The sequence below is a fragment of the Corvus cornix genome, chromosome 15, assembly GCF_000738735.6.
Source record: "Corvus cornix cornix isolate S_Up_H32 chromosome 15, ASM73873v5, whole genome shotgun sequence".
In the NCBI taxonomy this organism is placed as follows: Eukaryota; Metazoa; Chordata; class Aves; order Passeriformes; family Corvidae; genus Corvus; species Corvus cornix.
The window spans coordinates 12,893,935-12,908,817 of record NC_046345.1 but is presented as its reverse complement, the minus strand read 5'-3'; the positions used below and the strand labels follow the sequence as shown (position 1 = coordinate 12,908,817).

General features: G+C 46.8%; 1 protein-coding gene across 1 annotated transcript in view; it reads right to left on the bottom strand.

The window, feature by feature from the left end:
- The window catches only part of MED13L (mediator complex subunit 13L), a 173,064-nt gene extending 160,540 nt beyond the window's left edge, over nt 1–12,524 (bottom strand). The window contains 1 exon segment of the mRNA XM_039561361.1: nt 12,366–12,524. Coding sequence (XP_039417295.1) covers nt 12,366–12,437 — 72 coding nt within the window. The 5' untranslated portion in view covers nt 12,438–12,524.
- Nucleotides 12,525–14,883: the final 2,359 nt, after the last annotated feature.

The window sequence follows — 14,883 nt, the reverse complement described above, 5'->3', positions numbered from 1 at the left end:
CACCCCGTCTCACAGTGAAATGAAGTATTTAGTAACATCTGCCTAAGTCCCTGTCAAGTGAATGGAAAGAACAGAGGAGATTGCTTAACTAAAACATTTGCTTTCTTCACAGCTTTACAGTTTGTACACCCTGAGAGAGGCTCCTATTCCCACAGCACAACTGAGCAGTGCCAGCACCTGTCCCCAGACATTCCCCCTCTTTTCTCCCTTGACTAGAGCTCTCTGGGGTTTGAAAACCCACAACAAACTGACCACCTCAGCCCTGTGGAGTCTCCTGAAATCAGATCATTCCCTCAACTACATATTAACATTCTCCTCTTTACGCTTTCCATTTTAAAACAAGCAGGGAATGGTTTGTGTTCCCTTCCCTCAGGGCTTATCCCTTCTGCCCCTGGAAGAGGGAGGGATCACATGGCAGTGCAGAGGCCTTGCATGCACTGAATGAGCTCCAAAAAGACATTTCTGTGAGGCCAAGTATTGCAATAACTGCACAAAGTCCTCCAAACTTGCTCTGAAATCAAGAATAGACAAGAACTAACACTTTACAAAATAGCTGATTCTGAAATGGGCATCCCATGGCCAACAAAAACACCGTGCCATGGTCTGTGCTTCAGAGCCCAGCGCTCAGCCCCAGCCCTCTTAGTATGCAACTGAGCAGCAGCAGAATGACATGTTTGACTTTAATCCTCTCCCTGCATAAGCACACAGTCAAGTGGCTGGAAAAAAAGGGATAAAGGGCAGCCACTAACAAGCTTTTAAAAATGAAGGATGAAAAAATTACCTTTTTTTTTGGTTGTTATTCCTTTGCTCTTAAAACCAACGTGAAAGTGAGCACGCCAGTGCATGCAGCACGTGTGCCTGGAAGAGTTTTGTGCTGGATAAATCCCTGCACTCCATGCTGCCTCCTTCCCTCATGCTCCCTGGAAGAGATTATTGAAATGCTCCTACTCCAGAGCTGTTTGTGACAAGCAACAGTGTCAGGGCGTTTGTGTGTCATCTTTTATCTTTGCCAAGTCTCAGTGAAGGATTTAGCTGTAACCAAAATCCTATTATCAGGTATCTCCCGGATGGACTTCTGTACCTGGGAACATCTGAGATCCCATATCACAGTACTGAGGACCAGAAAACCAAGGCATTTCTAAAATAATACAGTCCACATTACTAAAAGCCACAAACTAACAGCATGAGCTGTTATGCCTAAAAAGTAAACAGCACTGACAGAAATGAGGTATTTTTTCTCTTTCTCCCCAACATCAGGGTGATTCTGCCCATGTGGGAGAGGAGGCAGCCAGGAAGATTAATTGCTTCTTTTCAAAGAAACAAAAGTCAGACCCATCTCAAAAAGAATTTGAGGTGGCAACCAAGTACCACCTTTCCCAGTGGAAAACATAAAAGCACTCCAATACTAATGCTTAAATTTCAGCAGCTCTGGCAGATGCAGGAGTTACCAACAAAGGCTTTTTGAGTGGCAAGCACAAAAGAAAAAGCAATCTGGTAAAAGGGCCCAAATTACTGATATGGATCCAAACTCTCACAGAATTTCAAGGTTAAATACTAAAGTAGATGACTACAATCAAACACAGCAGAAGGAAAATGAGCACACACTGACACACTGAAAGGGAAAAAGTATCTTCCTCTAGTCCACTGCAAAAACAGGTTGGCAAAACAAAACCAAATGTGAGAAATGCCTATGAAAGAAACAGAAGGTGACACAGAAATTGAGGCCATTATAATTCACCTGTAGCTCTGCACCTTCATCACAACTACAGCTCTTGTTTCACAACATCAAAACCAGAATAATTACAGGAATGGTCAAAAAATATATATTCCATACAGTAAAAAAATCATCCAAGGATTAAGTCTGGTTGGTTTACAAGAGGGAAACTGAGGTTCTCTAGAGAACAGCCACTGGTTTTCTTCCAGATATCAAATTAAATTAGCAGAACCCAGATTCAAACCAAAACGAGGTGGCTGAAATTTTTGTATCAGGACAAAAACTTGTAGACAATTTCGTAAGTACATAAGTACATAAAACATCTACCTGCTTCAAGAAACCTCTCAACCAAATACACAGAGAGCCTGGGAGATTATTCAAGGGAAGTGCAACTACATCCACTTCAGCAAATCCAGCAGGCCAGACAAACACTGGCCACCACTGAACAGGACACTTGTGCAATTATGATTCCACAAAGCTGTTCCATGCCCTGCCATTTAGCCAGGCACCAAGAGGTACCTTGGAAATCTCATCAGCACACAGAGAGCAGTCAATGCTCACCCTCAAAGCTGCCATCCTCAGCCAGGACCCAATGCCCCCAGAAAGCAGCAGCAGCCATTCAGGACTAACTGCACAAACTCTAAAAAAAAAATCATTATAAAACAAAAAAGAATTAAAGAGGAAAGTTTTAAGAAAAGACTTTTGAGTTAGATCAACATCTTCCACTTCCAGTGAAGGCTTTGGTTAGCAAACCTCCAGCCCTCAACCGATCCAGCTAATTCAGAACACGTTCCACACTGGTGCCTGGCTCGGCAGCTCCCCTCCCACTGTCAGGGCTGTAACCCAGTCCATCAGAGGTGGGAAAGGATAATGTGATAACCGTGGCTGGAAGCCAAAGGGCTGAGACTCTGCCATCACTTGAAAAGATACCTTCAAGCCCAAATTATTCAGGACACAACCATAAGGAAACTGAAGGATGACAGCAGCACTGACCCAGGTCAGCGTGGGAGTGAGACTTAGCCAGGCACTTCCACACACACGTCCTGCTGGCTCTTGCACCAACACAGCCACACAGAATGGGAAGCTGCTGTGCCAGAATCCCATCACCAGGAGCGAGAAAGGGAAATGGGAAAGCCAATCTGCACAACAAAACAGAATAGGCAGGAATCTGGGGTTCAGAGGATGCACAAAACCTACCCATGTCCAAACATCTACCCAGCAAAGCCACGGCAGCCAACAGCATTTAACAAGGCATGACTGGGCTTGATTTGGTTTGGGTTATTATCGGGACAAAGGGAAGAAGCGGACTTGATCTTGGAGCCCTTTTCCAGCCTTAATGATTCTACACGGAATGAGGCTTACCCATGGCAGAGCTGAACATTTACCCCTGCAGGCTGCATGGAAACACACAATGCCTGGAAGCAAAATGCCATCTCCAAGATGAAAGACAGAAGGAATTGAAGAAATTCTTTTCATATTACCAAACCCTGGGTTTAGGTAGTGACCCACCCCGCAGGTCAGGTCACAGACACTATTTTACAGAAAGGCAACTCTGAGTTCTCCATCACTTTCAGTCTCTTCACAAAAGGGAATCAAGTATATTTTAACTTCTGAGTAGATGGTTGAGAACAGATAATAAAATGAAAACTACCACTGCAAACTTCAGTAGCACACAAAAAAAAACAAATAAAGATACAACTTGCCAGCAGCCTAAGTATCCCGCCCTTGTTTTCAGACAGGGTGAATGATGAGGTATGCAAGTCCCCTTCAGGAAGAATCAGAACTGGCTGCCTATTTTCCAAATTTAAAAGTCCCCTTTCAGAGAAAGCTGGACTACAGAAAAGCAGTCCAACACATGAAAAAAAAAAAATGACAAAAGCAAATCTGCAAGCAAACAAAGGAATCTTCTCTATTCTTCCCAACTTTAACTTTCTTTTCTAGTTTTTTTTTTAACTGAAGGAGGAAGGAAATGTCAAACATCAGAGTCATACAATAGACTATCAGATGTTTCCCAAACCAAGTAATTTGACATATGGGCAGAAAGAAACGGGGGGAGGGTGGGCTGGAGGAAGTAACAACCCGAGCAGAGTAAACTTTGGCACAGTGAGTTAAAGAATGCAGTTCCCTTTCTTCCATTACACAAAAAGCTGCACCGAGGACTCGGAACATTCCCGTGCCCCACATCTGAGCAGCACAGCAGCCCTCATGGGTTTACAGCTGTGTCTGCCCCTGCCCTGCCCAGCAAAGCTTGGTTTTAACCCGTGTCCATCCCTGCCCGGCCCAGCAAAGCTCGGTTTTACCCCTGTGTCCATCCCTGCCCACCTCGCTCCCTTCCCAAAGGGGCCCATCCCAGGCTCCTGCTCTGGGACAGGGGGGCAGGGACAGCACAGGAAGCCCAGCCCTGGTTCTTCATGCCTGTCCTCACCACTGACACCCAGTAGTGCCCAGCTTGTCAGGAGCAGCCAAAATCCCTCAGCCCTTCAAAACCCACCACCTGCAGAATCCTGGCATATGAGTCTTCTGTAACATGGAAAGTAGTAAATAAAGCCACTACATGACTGGTCACGTAGATTCACTTTGCCAGCTCTCTCACTGTCATTCCTGCAAAGAGAAGAATCCAGCACCTCCTGCCAGAAGGGAATTACAGAAATTCACAGAGAGCTCCAGTCAAAATTTTATTAAAATACACATGGAAAATTAAATAACCAGGAACTCTGGGCCAAAAACTGAAAGCAGCTCTTTCAGAATAAAGTAATTTAACCAATTAACCTTCTTTCTCAGCAAAGAAATTATTTTTTTATAGAAATACTTGACATGGCCACTACAAGATATTCATGGAATTAATTTTGTGTCTCACCAGAGCCACCTACAAATTCAGTAACATTGTAGACACACATGAAGCGAGACTCATAAAAGTCCAACACTAAGAGACTGCAGATATATTAAACTAGGTTTGAAAACTTCTTAGTAAACCAGAGACTCCTATAAGTAAAAAGTCACAAGTCTATAATGTAAAAAACCAACACATTTTGAAACTTTTGTCTCATAGCTGTGAATGCATCCTTATCAAAAACTGGAAGTTTGCCAATGCCTGGTCAATAGGTAAAGAAGAGTTTTCCTTTAAATTTTGCTTTCAATCCTCTGTTTTCACAAAATATTGTATTTTATGGGCAAATATGGAGTCATAAGAACAGGCAACCACAAGGCCCTGACCACAGCATAGCTCTTTTAAAGCTAAGAGATGAATGAAATAAAGTTTTACTGAACAAGCTTTAAATTTCCTTCTCTAAGACATGGATTGTGGTTACAAAGCCACTTTGATCTCCGTTCAATCCACACCACTGCCAAAACGTGGCGGGGAGAGAGGAATGAGGGGAACAGAGCTGCCTTGGGAGAGAGAAGGGGGAAAAGATTTTCACTAGGTCAGTTCCACACGCCAGGCTTAAACATGAATTTATGAACCTTTCTGGAATCACCAAGGCATGGAAGAAGAGTGAAGGGGGAGGGAAATAAATGAAAGAGGGGGAAAAACCCCAAACTTTTTCCTCTGTAATTTTAATTTTCATAAACAAGAATACACAAAGCTGCAACACTGGCTGATTAAAGAAAGCTGAGGCAAGTGCCTCACGAGAAGTGATACAAAAATACATGTGTCATATCTGATTACTTTTGTAATTTTAGAAGCCTGCCCATTTTTCTCCATTATCATAAGCTCATTAAATACTTTCCTTAATATAGGGACAAGGTCACTGTGTACGTTTGAGCTCATCTGTGTTAGTCACATAAATGTAAATATTGCCTCGGGGCACCTTATACAACAGCACCACACAATAAAATTCCCCATCTCAAAGAAACAAAAGCGAGGATGCCACTAAAAGCTCCAGCCACATTTCCACATGCACTGCTGCAATGCTGCTCATGGATTAAACCACACATGACTCAAGGAGAAATAACGTATTTTTACAGACTGGAGTAGAAAGTGAGAGTCAGAATTCATCAAAATTAATCAAAATTCACAGCACAAGCCAAAGGAAAGACTGCTTAAATCTTTTACATTTGTGAGTAAAGCAGCTCCTTACTACGTGAGGAAATGCTGAGAACTCTCCTCTCCCGCTGTGAAGAGCTGAACTTCCTCCCTGCTATCAGAGCGGGTTCTGCCCAGCCCTCGTTATCCCGTTGCAGTGTTGGGATCACACTAAGGCACAGCTCTGTACCGAGCAGGGCCACAGCAGCAAACACCACAAGCTGGCACTGCCGGTACCCCGGGCCCCTTATCCCTGCGCTGTGCGCTCGCTCCACTACCGCGTGCACAGGGAGCCCAACACCGGCTTTTAGTCACACGCTGAGGTCTGCAGAGCAGAATATTTTTATTAGCTGGTTTCTCTTTAAAACTACCAGTGGATGTCAGGGAACTCAAGGAAAGAGGATCTATTTTTAAAGCCATACTTCGAGCTCAAAATGAAAGCAGGGGAACAGCCTGGTCTGAGGAACAAAGATGCCCCCGTGTAAACACACACTCCTTATAAGCAAATCTTCTGGATTTGGGTTGGGATCTTCTGTTGGAAACACTTGTGCACTTTTAAAACTGGCAAGTTAATACTAAAACAAGCATGTTTTCAGTCAGAGCAGTATTTTTGCTTATTATTTGTGTTACTATGGCACCAACAAGATGCAAATGCCACCGTGCCAGACTCTAGACAACGAAGTGCACGACTCACCCACAGAACAGTAAATGAACACACACAGACTCCAAAGTTTTGTATAAACTACACTTGTCAGCCTTAACAACAGTGGGAACAGCCCAAGCATCTATCCAGTGTTACTGGGTTGTCTAGAGGATCCCGCACAAGCTCAGGAAAAGGGGTTTTAGAGGTCTGTGGACAGCAACCATCACCTTCCACAGCTACGATGGAACACACAGAAAAAAACAAAGGACATAAATTTATAATGAGGCGATCCTGGCGTACACTGGAGCCAGCACTCAAGGAAAAATGAAAGGCAGAGAGGGAGCAGGTGTAACAGCAGGGAGACAATGAAGGAATGCAGCAAGGTGCCAGCCATTCCAGTCACAGGATGTGACAAAAAAATTTGTAGGCACGTTCCTGCTCCGATCAGAGCAAAACCCAAACGCTGATGAAAGGGATCTGCCACAACTAAGGATGTAAAACTGGACTGGGCCAGATGAGGACGTGGGTGCAATTCCATAGAGAGATCAAGCAAAGTGGAGACAACAGGCTTACTCTCACCCAGTGAACAGGAAGCTTCGAATCAGCCCAGGTGTTCACCCCATCACAAAGTGCAACAGCCCCCTAACGCTGATGGGGCTTGGTATTTAAAAGCAGTGCATCTGCATACACACAGATCCTTTCATGTCATGCTTCTGAGAACAAGAGAGATTAAAAAATTAAAACAAAATCCATAAAGATTCTTTCTTCATCAAATGACCGTTACTCAAGTTAACACACTCGGCAGATATATCTCATATGCACCACGCTTATTTTTTCCACCAAAGATCAAAACCTCCAGTTCCTTTAGATTTTCTTCAAAAGATTGCATTGTCCAGAAGGAAAATAATAGAAGAAAGAACTTTTAATCCTATCTGTAGATCTTTCTTTACTCTTTCATATGAAGAAGCGCTCTCAGAAGAAGGCGAAAAAATTCAAGATCAAATGAGTCAGGGCAGGGAGGGTATTTGAGAACTGGGGTTATGATGTCAATTCTCTATTAAAAATGTAGAAAAATAGGAAAATTTATTTCCAGATAGTGTTACAGTAAATTAAAATTATTGTTCCTAAGGTGCAGTTACCTAGGACTTTTTTGAATACATCAGGCTAACATTTGAGTATTTTCTTTATTATGTTGATATCTGGCATACCACCAGACTCACAGTGCCACCAGAATCAGGACACAGTCTCTGGGGAAGGATTCCCAGCCCCAGGACACGTGTACATTCACAAGACACTCGAGATTTCAAGGAAACTTCACTCCAATATTTCTCAGTGATTAGCTTGGGCACGCTTACTCTGAGCTGCAAACGTCATCCCCGCACCCCCCATCTTCTTTGGGAATATTCCAATAAGGTAGGTTATCCAACAGATCCCTCAACTCCCCTTCCGGAGCTGGGCACGCTAGCTCAATGTCACTGTCCCAATCTCTTTGCAAATCTGGGTCTTTTCTCTTCAAACCCTCTCCCTGGCACGTCCCATTAAACTGTCAAATACTCTGACAGGACATAATAAAAACCTTACCACTGAAGTGATTTAAAACCTGAAATAATCTGTTATTAGCAAGAAGTGAAAAAGGTTTCTAATGTCATCTCTCTGCTTCTGTCTTGTTACCTAATAAAACTCAGGATAACTAGAGAATCAAATACTTTTGCACAACTTGAGAAGTTAATTCCATTTCTTAATTATTTATGCACGTAAATTCACACCTACATAAAATTCCAAACAAGCAAGATATCCACTGCGAGTGCTGTAACATCCAGCATGCCCAAATCCCACTGCATTTATGAAAACACAAGCAAGGACTACTGGTTAATTCACTACTACTGTAGGCATTGAGCAATCAACATTTACTATGAAGTCCTTTACAGACAATTATGCAACACCAAGGAGTATCTCACAGCAGCCTCTGCAACCTTCACTTTCTGATGCCATGAAGAACCTTTAGGAGAATAATCCAAATGCCACCTAAGGTTGCTTTAATTCCTTTTATTTTATTATGGAAACATCAACAAAACTCCCTGATCAAAGGGGACAACTTCTGTTCCTGGATGTGAACTACAAAAAGCAACAGCAGTGACGGCCTTCACTGCTTGTAACTTTGCCTTTGAACGGGAGCAAACACAATTCCCACTGCCTGGACCCTTCTGGCAGCTGGTTTCTGTAGGAATGCACTTATACGAGAACAAGAGACATCTTCCACAGCAGCTTCTATAACCTCGTCTCACTTGCCAAGAGCACAATTGTGTCTTTTCCAAGATGAAGATTCCTACAGCACCAAATCTTTCTACCCCATGAAGGCTCCACCAAATTTCAGGCCATTCCTGACACCCTTGGCTGTACTCTTTCCAGCTCCACTATATCCAGTGTTATGCAGCTTCACCCCAATTTCTCGAGACTGACTTGTGCCTTTGGATCCACCAGGGCAGCAAAGCCAGACAGTTGAGGAAACATCTTCATGCAAGCCCTCGCTGTCATATGAGTAACCCTTACTCACAGGAAAAGTCAAATTAATTTCAGTAAGACTACTTTTATGATTAAGGATTATTCACAGGAAGACTGCTTGCCAGCTGGGGCTGAAGTTTTAATACAAAGCATATTACCTCAGAACCTTTTGTCTCTAAATAGTTATTAGACAGCTCTTAATTAGTATTTAAACAAACTGGCCATTACAATGGCTTATTAAATACTGTTTATCAAAACAGACATTCTTTTCAGAAGCAGCAGCAGACATTTGGACTACAGCAAAAACAGAGTGAGGATAAATATCATTTCTCCTACTGCTGTGCTAGGAGCAGCAAATTCAGACAGAAAGTGTATTTTTAATGAGCAAGGCTATTATACCCAGCAGATTAAACAAGTTATTATTAGAGGAGTACTCTGATGACAAAGATGCAAACTGGCCCTTACATCACCATACTGGGAAAGGCTGCACACTTAGAGCAGGACTCGAGATGCCTTTGTGCAGGCTGGCTGGGGGTTTTTGCCTGACAGAGCACACCAGCATTAACCCATTTTCCAGAGCCGTGCTGGACTCCTGCTCTGCTGGAGAGCACCACACACACAATGGTGCTGCCAAGGGCTGCAGTCCAGAGGGACATTCCATGGAACCCAGCTCTGCCAGCCCAGCACTGCCCCCAGCACCTGCACAGTCAAAGGTAACTTTAAAGCCTTCGTTTCAGACCGTGCCCTCCCCTCAGGTGACACATTCTGAGCCCAGGGCACCGAGGGCCTCCACACTTTCTGGACATCACTGATAAAAGAGAATCAGTTACTAGAAGCTTTTAGAAAACAGTTCCCGTTAAAAGATTCAGAAGCAGCAAAGGCTCCAAACCTCTCTAGCTTTTCTACAGTCGACAGGAAAATAGAAATCATGAATTGTTAAACCAACCCAAATCCACCACAGCAACCAGACAGAGCTGGCACAGAGCTCTGGCTTCTCCAGGGCACGGAGACAGCATTCCTGCTTCCACAAAACAAATATCTGTGGCAAGAAAGATTATTTAACCATGAACAAACGGTATCATGATAGACTGCAATTATTTCAGAACTGCAATTCTCCAGTCACAAACATTTCTTGGGATTCACACCCAAAACAAAGCCTACAACTGAAAAGCCCCCAATTTCTAATAGCAGAATCAATTTCCCAAATATTTGTAATCTACCTCACTCCTAAAGAATGAATAGATTCCTACCAACTACTGATTTAGATTTTGTTCTGTTACACTGAAGAAGTAAATGATTAGCAAAAGTTTCTCTAACTACTAATCCAGACTACTGTAGCTTTAACACTTCATAAATTTTGAAATTAATATGACAATGTGAGGTTAAAGGGTCAGTGGTGCTGGCCACGTATTTCCAGTCAGTGTTTCTGTTTTCAATATCTTTCATTGATACTTAAATCCCAAAAAACACTAACACAATCTAAAGTAAATCTTCCTAATAGTTTTCACATATGCTGTATTTAAAAAAAACCTACTACTTTATTCCTTCTTTTTTTCCAGAGCCAGAATACAATAAAAACAGAGTTTCGTACACAGCACCACATTAAGGTACAGATACCTCCCACAAAATTACATGGGAGATTAAAGGGTTGCACATTAAAGTCATTATTATTAAAGCCACTTGCAAAAGAATTTCGTTGAACTTATTTCAGTGATATTACACACCCATTTAAAATTGAACATTTCCCTAGCCTAGTCAGGTGGGGGAAAAAAAAAAAAACAACCAAACCACAATAACTATGAAATAGCTTCACTTTATAATTTATGCTAATTGCATGCCAACAATTATTTTGACCAGTGACAGATTCGCAGATTGCAACTGCAGGAGAAGTTCCGCCTCTCCAAACACACGCTCCAGTCTGCATTAATGAACGGGGACTTCACAACCCTGCGAGGAGCAAACCCTCCACTGCCTCCCTCCTACAATCAGATACGATTGTTCCCTTCACGCTTCCCGATTTATTTTCCTCCCTGGCAAAGAGCAGCGTAGTCAAAATCACCATAACAATCCCTCAAATCACCTTTCCCACATCTCGATACACAGGGCACTGCTACATATTTATCAATATTACCAAGTGCCTTCAAACAGAAGCACCGATACAAACTTACATAACGTAACAGTTCAACAAAAAGCCAAAGTAAGAAATGTATCATTCTCACAGAACAAGCTCTGGGCCAGTTTTCCAGCAGTGAAAGACTTCGGCTCTTGTCCCAGATTCTTAAAAGGTACGAGCAAATTAAACGCCAAATACATGTAGATTTAAAAAAAAACAACCCTGAGACAAAATAACAAGTATACTATAGTAAAGTTAAAAAGCATAAAACAAAGAGCTTGGTCATTTGCATTTCTAAGTAATTTCCTTTTTTTTCCTCTCTTAATTTTCATAAGGGAGCTAAAAACAATCTCTTCCGTTCTGTCAGAAGAAGAACATATGCACCCACCTCCAATTCTGGCAGAGCTCTGCTGCGGGGAGGGGGCACCCACCACAACCCTTTCACACATGCTACCCCCAAAGTTGCATCACAAGGTTTTAACTCCACCACACCACGCACTGATCAAGTCCCTCCTCCCCTCCGACATTATCCCTGTAGCCCTGGAAGGCTCCCGATGATCCAGCAGCCCTCTCGCTCACTCAGCTGTTGCCCATCCAGAAGGGATAATGTTCCTGTGCGTGCCAGATAAAATAAAGCAAGGTATTTCCAAATGGCTTTGCCATTACACATAAATTGTTTTCGTATTTTAAATTTAAATTGCCAATCTACAGCTAGCCAAAACTGATACCGTAATTTCTGCAACATTAAACCACGCAATCCACGTCGGAAGTTCCCAGGGAGATGGGCAGACGGTATCTATGCAAACAAGCCGGCACACTACTGTCAGCCGCCGTTCTTCAGAGAAGAAAAAATTCAAAGGTTTGGGTTCGTTTCTTTTTTTTAACCTCTTGCCCCCGAGCACGATGTGTGCAAAGAGGAGAGCAGGCTGTAACAGCAGCTGACACGCCGTCACAGGAGCCCAGAGCTAAGTCCGACAGACGATCACACTACATGAACGTTCGCCGCTGCTGAAATGGCGTTTGTCATTGTGAGGAGAGAAAACCCCCCGGTTCGGTGGCACAAAGCGCACAGGGCACGGAGTGCCAAGGGAGGCGGGGAGAGGAGCCTGTTTACCAGGGAAGATGGTCGTGGAGGGGACGCGGAGCCATCCCCTCCCCGCTCTCCAGCTGCGAGCGCGATACACGGACCCGCAGCAAACCACGCTAAGGAGCAAAATAAACACGGGGACCGGGCCGGGGGAGGGGCCAGCGCAGGAGCAGCCCCGGGCCCTGCCTATAAACCCCCGGCAGCTGCTCCCGACCGACAAACCCGGCGCGGAGCCACCCCCGGGCACCCACCCGCCCACCGCCCGCTCACTCACTCACTCACCAGCGAGAAGAGGTTGGAGTGACAGTCCTCCAGGCTGGCCCCGTTCGCCACCCAGTTCGCCGCCGCAGTCATGATCCTCGGCGAGCCGGGCCGCCACGGCGGGGCATGTCTGGGGGGACGGCCGGGGGGCGAGGGGCGAGGCGGGCGACCCCCGTCACTGCCCGGGGCGGCCGCCGCGCTCCGGCCCCGCGGGGCCCCGCGGCCGGGAGGGGACGCGCCGAGGCCGGGGCGGGCGCGCTACTCCTCGCTACCCGCCCCCGCGCCGATAATCCTCGAGCCGGGGGACCCTTCTCCGGTGCAAGCAGGGAGGACGCGTCCCCCGCTCCTCCAGGCCGGGAGAAGAAGAGGAGGAAGGGGGGCCCGGGGCCGCCCTTCCGCGTCCAGGTGCGGCCCCCCCCGGCCGGGGGTCGCGCGGAGGGCGGCGGGTCCGTGCGGCGCGGGCGGGGCGAGGGGGGTCCCGGTCCCGGCCCCGTGCGGAGGCGGCGGCGGGCGGGGGCGCTGTGTCCCCTCCCCGCCCCGCCCGGCCGCCCCTCGCTGCTGCCGCCGCTGGCTGTGCGTGGATGGTGTTTTCCTCCTCCTCCTCCTCTTCCTCCCGCTGCCGCCGCCGCCTCGTCGGCGCTGCCCGCGGGGTGGCGGCGGTGCGGGCGCGGCCCGGCCCGGGCAGGGAGCGCTGTCCGCCCGCGCTGTGCCGGCCGTGCCCGCGGCGGCCGCAGCTCCGCGCCCGCTCTGCCTCCTGCGCTCTGACAGCAATGGCGCCCGGGCCCGCACCGCGCCGCGCCATTGGTCCGCGCCGCACCACGTGACGCGGGCCCGGGGGCGGGGCCCCGGCGCCGGGGCGCCTCCCGCCGCCGCTGCGCTGCGCCCGCCGCCCGCTGGGGGCGCTCGGGAGAGGCGGCGCCGCGGGGGTCCCGGCGCCGGGCCCGGGCCCTGTCCCGGCCCTCGGAGCGGGATCTCCGCTCCCTGCGGCCCCCGGAGCGCCCCACGGAGCCGCCGCAGCTCTGTCGGGCAGGGTCAGGCTGCACGCCCGGACAAGGCTCTTCTCCCAGAGGGTGGTCGGGCGCTGAACGGGCTCCCCAGGGACCACCTGGAAGTCACAAAGCACCACAGGACACAAGAAAGCCAGTGGCTTACTGGAAAAGGTGTTTCACATTGTGATGTTACAAGTTTACCAAATGGGCTTTTCATTCATATAATCCCCAAATGAATATTAGCAGGATAAGGAAAGTTACCATTTACTGTCTCTCAACCAGCCGGAATTCTCTTCTCAACCATCAAGGAAAAGTAAAAAGAACAGAGGTGCTACCCAAACATTTGGGAAAGGTTTTCTTTTTCTTCGGGCACTGACCAGGTTCCCCAGGGAACGGGCACAGCCCCGAGGCTGCCAGAGCTCCAGGTGCACGTGGACAACGCTCTCAGGGATGCCCAGGGTGGGGTTGTTGGGGTGTCCCGGGCAGGCCCAGGAGCTGGGCTGGGTGATCCCTGTGGGTCCCTTCCATCTCGGGATGCTCTGCCCCGTCCCGTGGAAGGGAAGTCGCTCGGGGCGGGGATCGGAGGCAGACCACGGTCCCGGCCATTCTGCGGTTCACCGCAGGGTTTCCCCAGCACCTGAGAGTGCTCCAAGTCATTTTTAAAAGGCCTCAAAACTCCTTCATGGCCGTGGCCGCGTCAGGGCACGCCGAGCTCCCCGTCACAGTCGAGTTTATCCCCACGTTCTGCACGGCCCGCGAAATGCGGCCCCCGCAGCAGCCTCGGAGCTGCCCCGCGTTCACCTGAAACAGCTGCAAAGACATTGGGTGGAGTTAGTTTTTTATAAAGGAGCTCGAAAGCGCCTGAATTAGATAAACAAATGAAATTCTTTCCAAAAAAAGTCATCATGTGGAGAAGAACCACAGAATATTCTGAGTTGCTAGGGGCCCACGAGGATCATCGAGTCCAGCTCTTAAGTGAATAGCCCATACAGGGAGCAAACCCATGGTGTTATCAGCACCATGCAAGAAGAAGGGATATGCATACAATAAACAGTAAATATTAAATACTTTGTTTAAAACAGATAATAAGTCACAAATACTGTTTTCCCTGTTGGTAATGACCCGTTGATTTGAACTAGTGGGAGCAGATTAAGGCTCACCTGCCTGAGTTTCTCCCTAACTGGAGAGTTCCACAGGTGGTAGAAAGAAAATAATGCTGCTTAACAGGTGAAGCTATTGAGCATTTCAGCTTAAGCTTTAATACAGAAACGCAGCACATTTTCAATGACATGATTCAGTAGAAAAATTCTCCCTCTGTGCTCAACGGCAGCTTTCCTTATCGTGATTTTAATCTCATTTAAGCGTCTTTTTGCCATTTACTTTCCTTGGCAATAAATTAAGATTAGCATCTCTTGCAATGGCTGACTGGAGTTAGTTTGGATTTACCTCATGGTAACAAATCTCTCCCACAAACAGGCATCACGTTTACCTGAATTACGTACACAGAGTGAGAGACAGAATTTAGGCCAAAAGAAAATTTCCACCCAGCC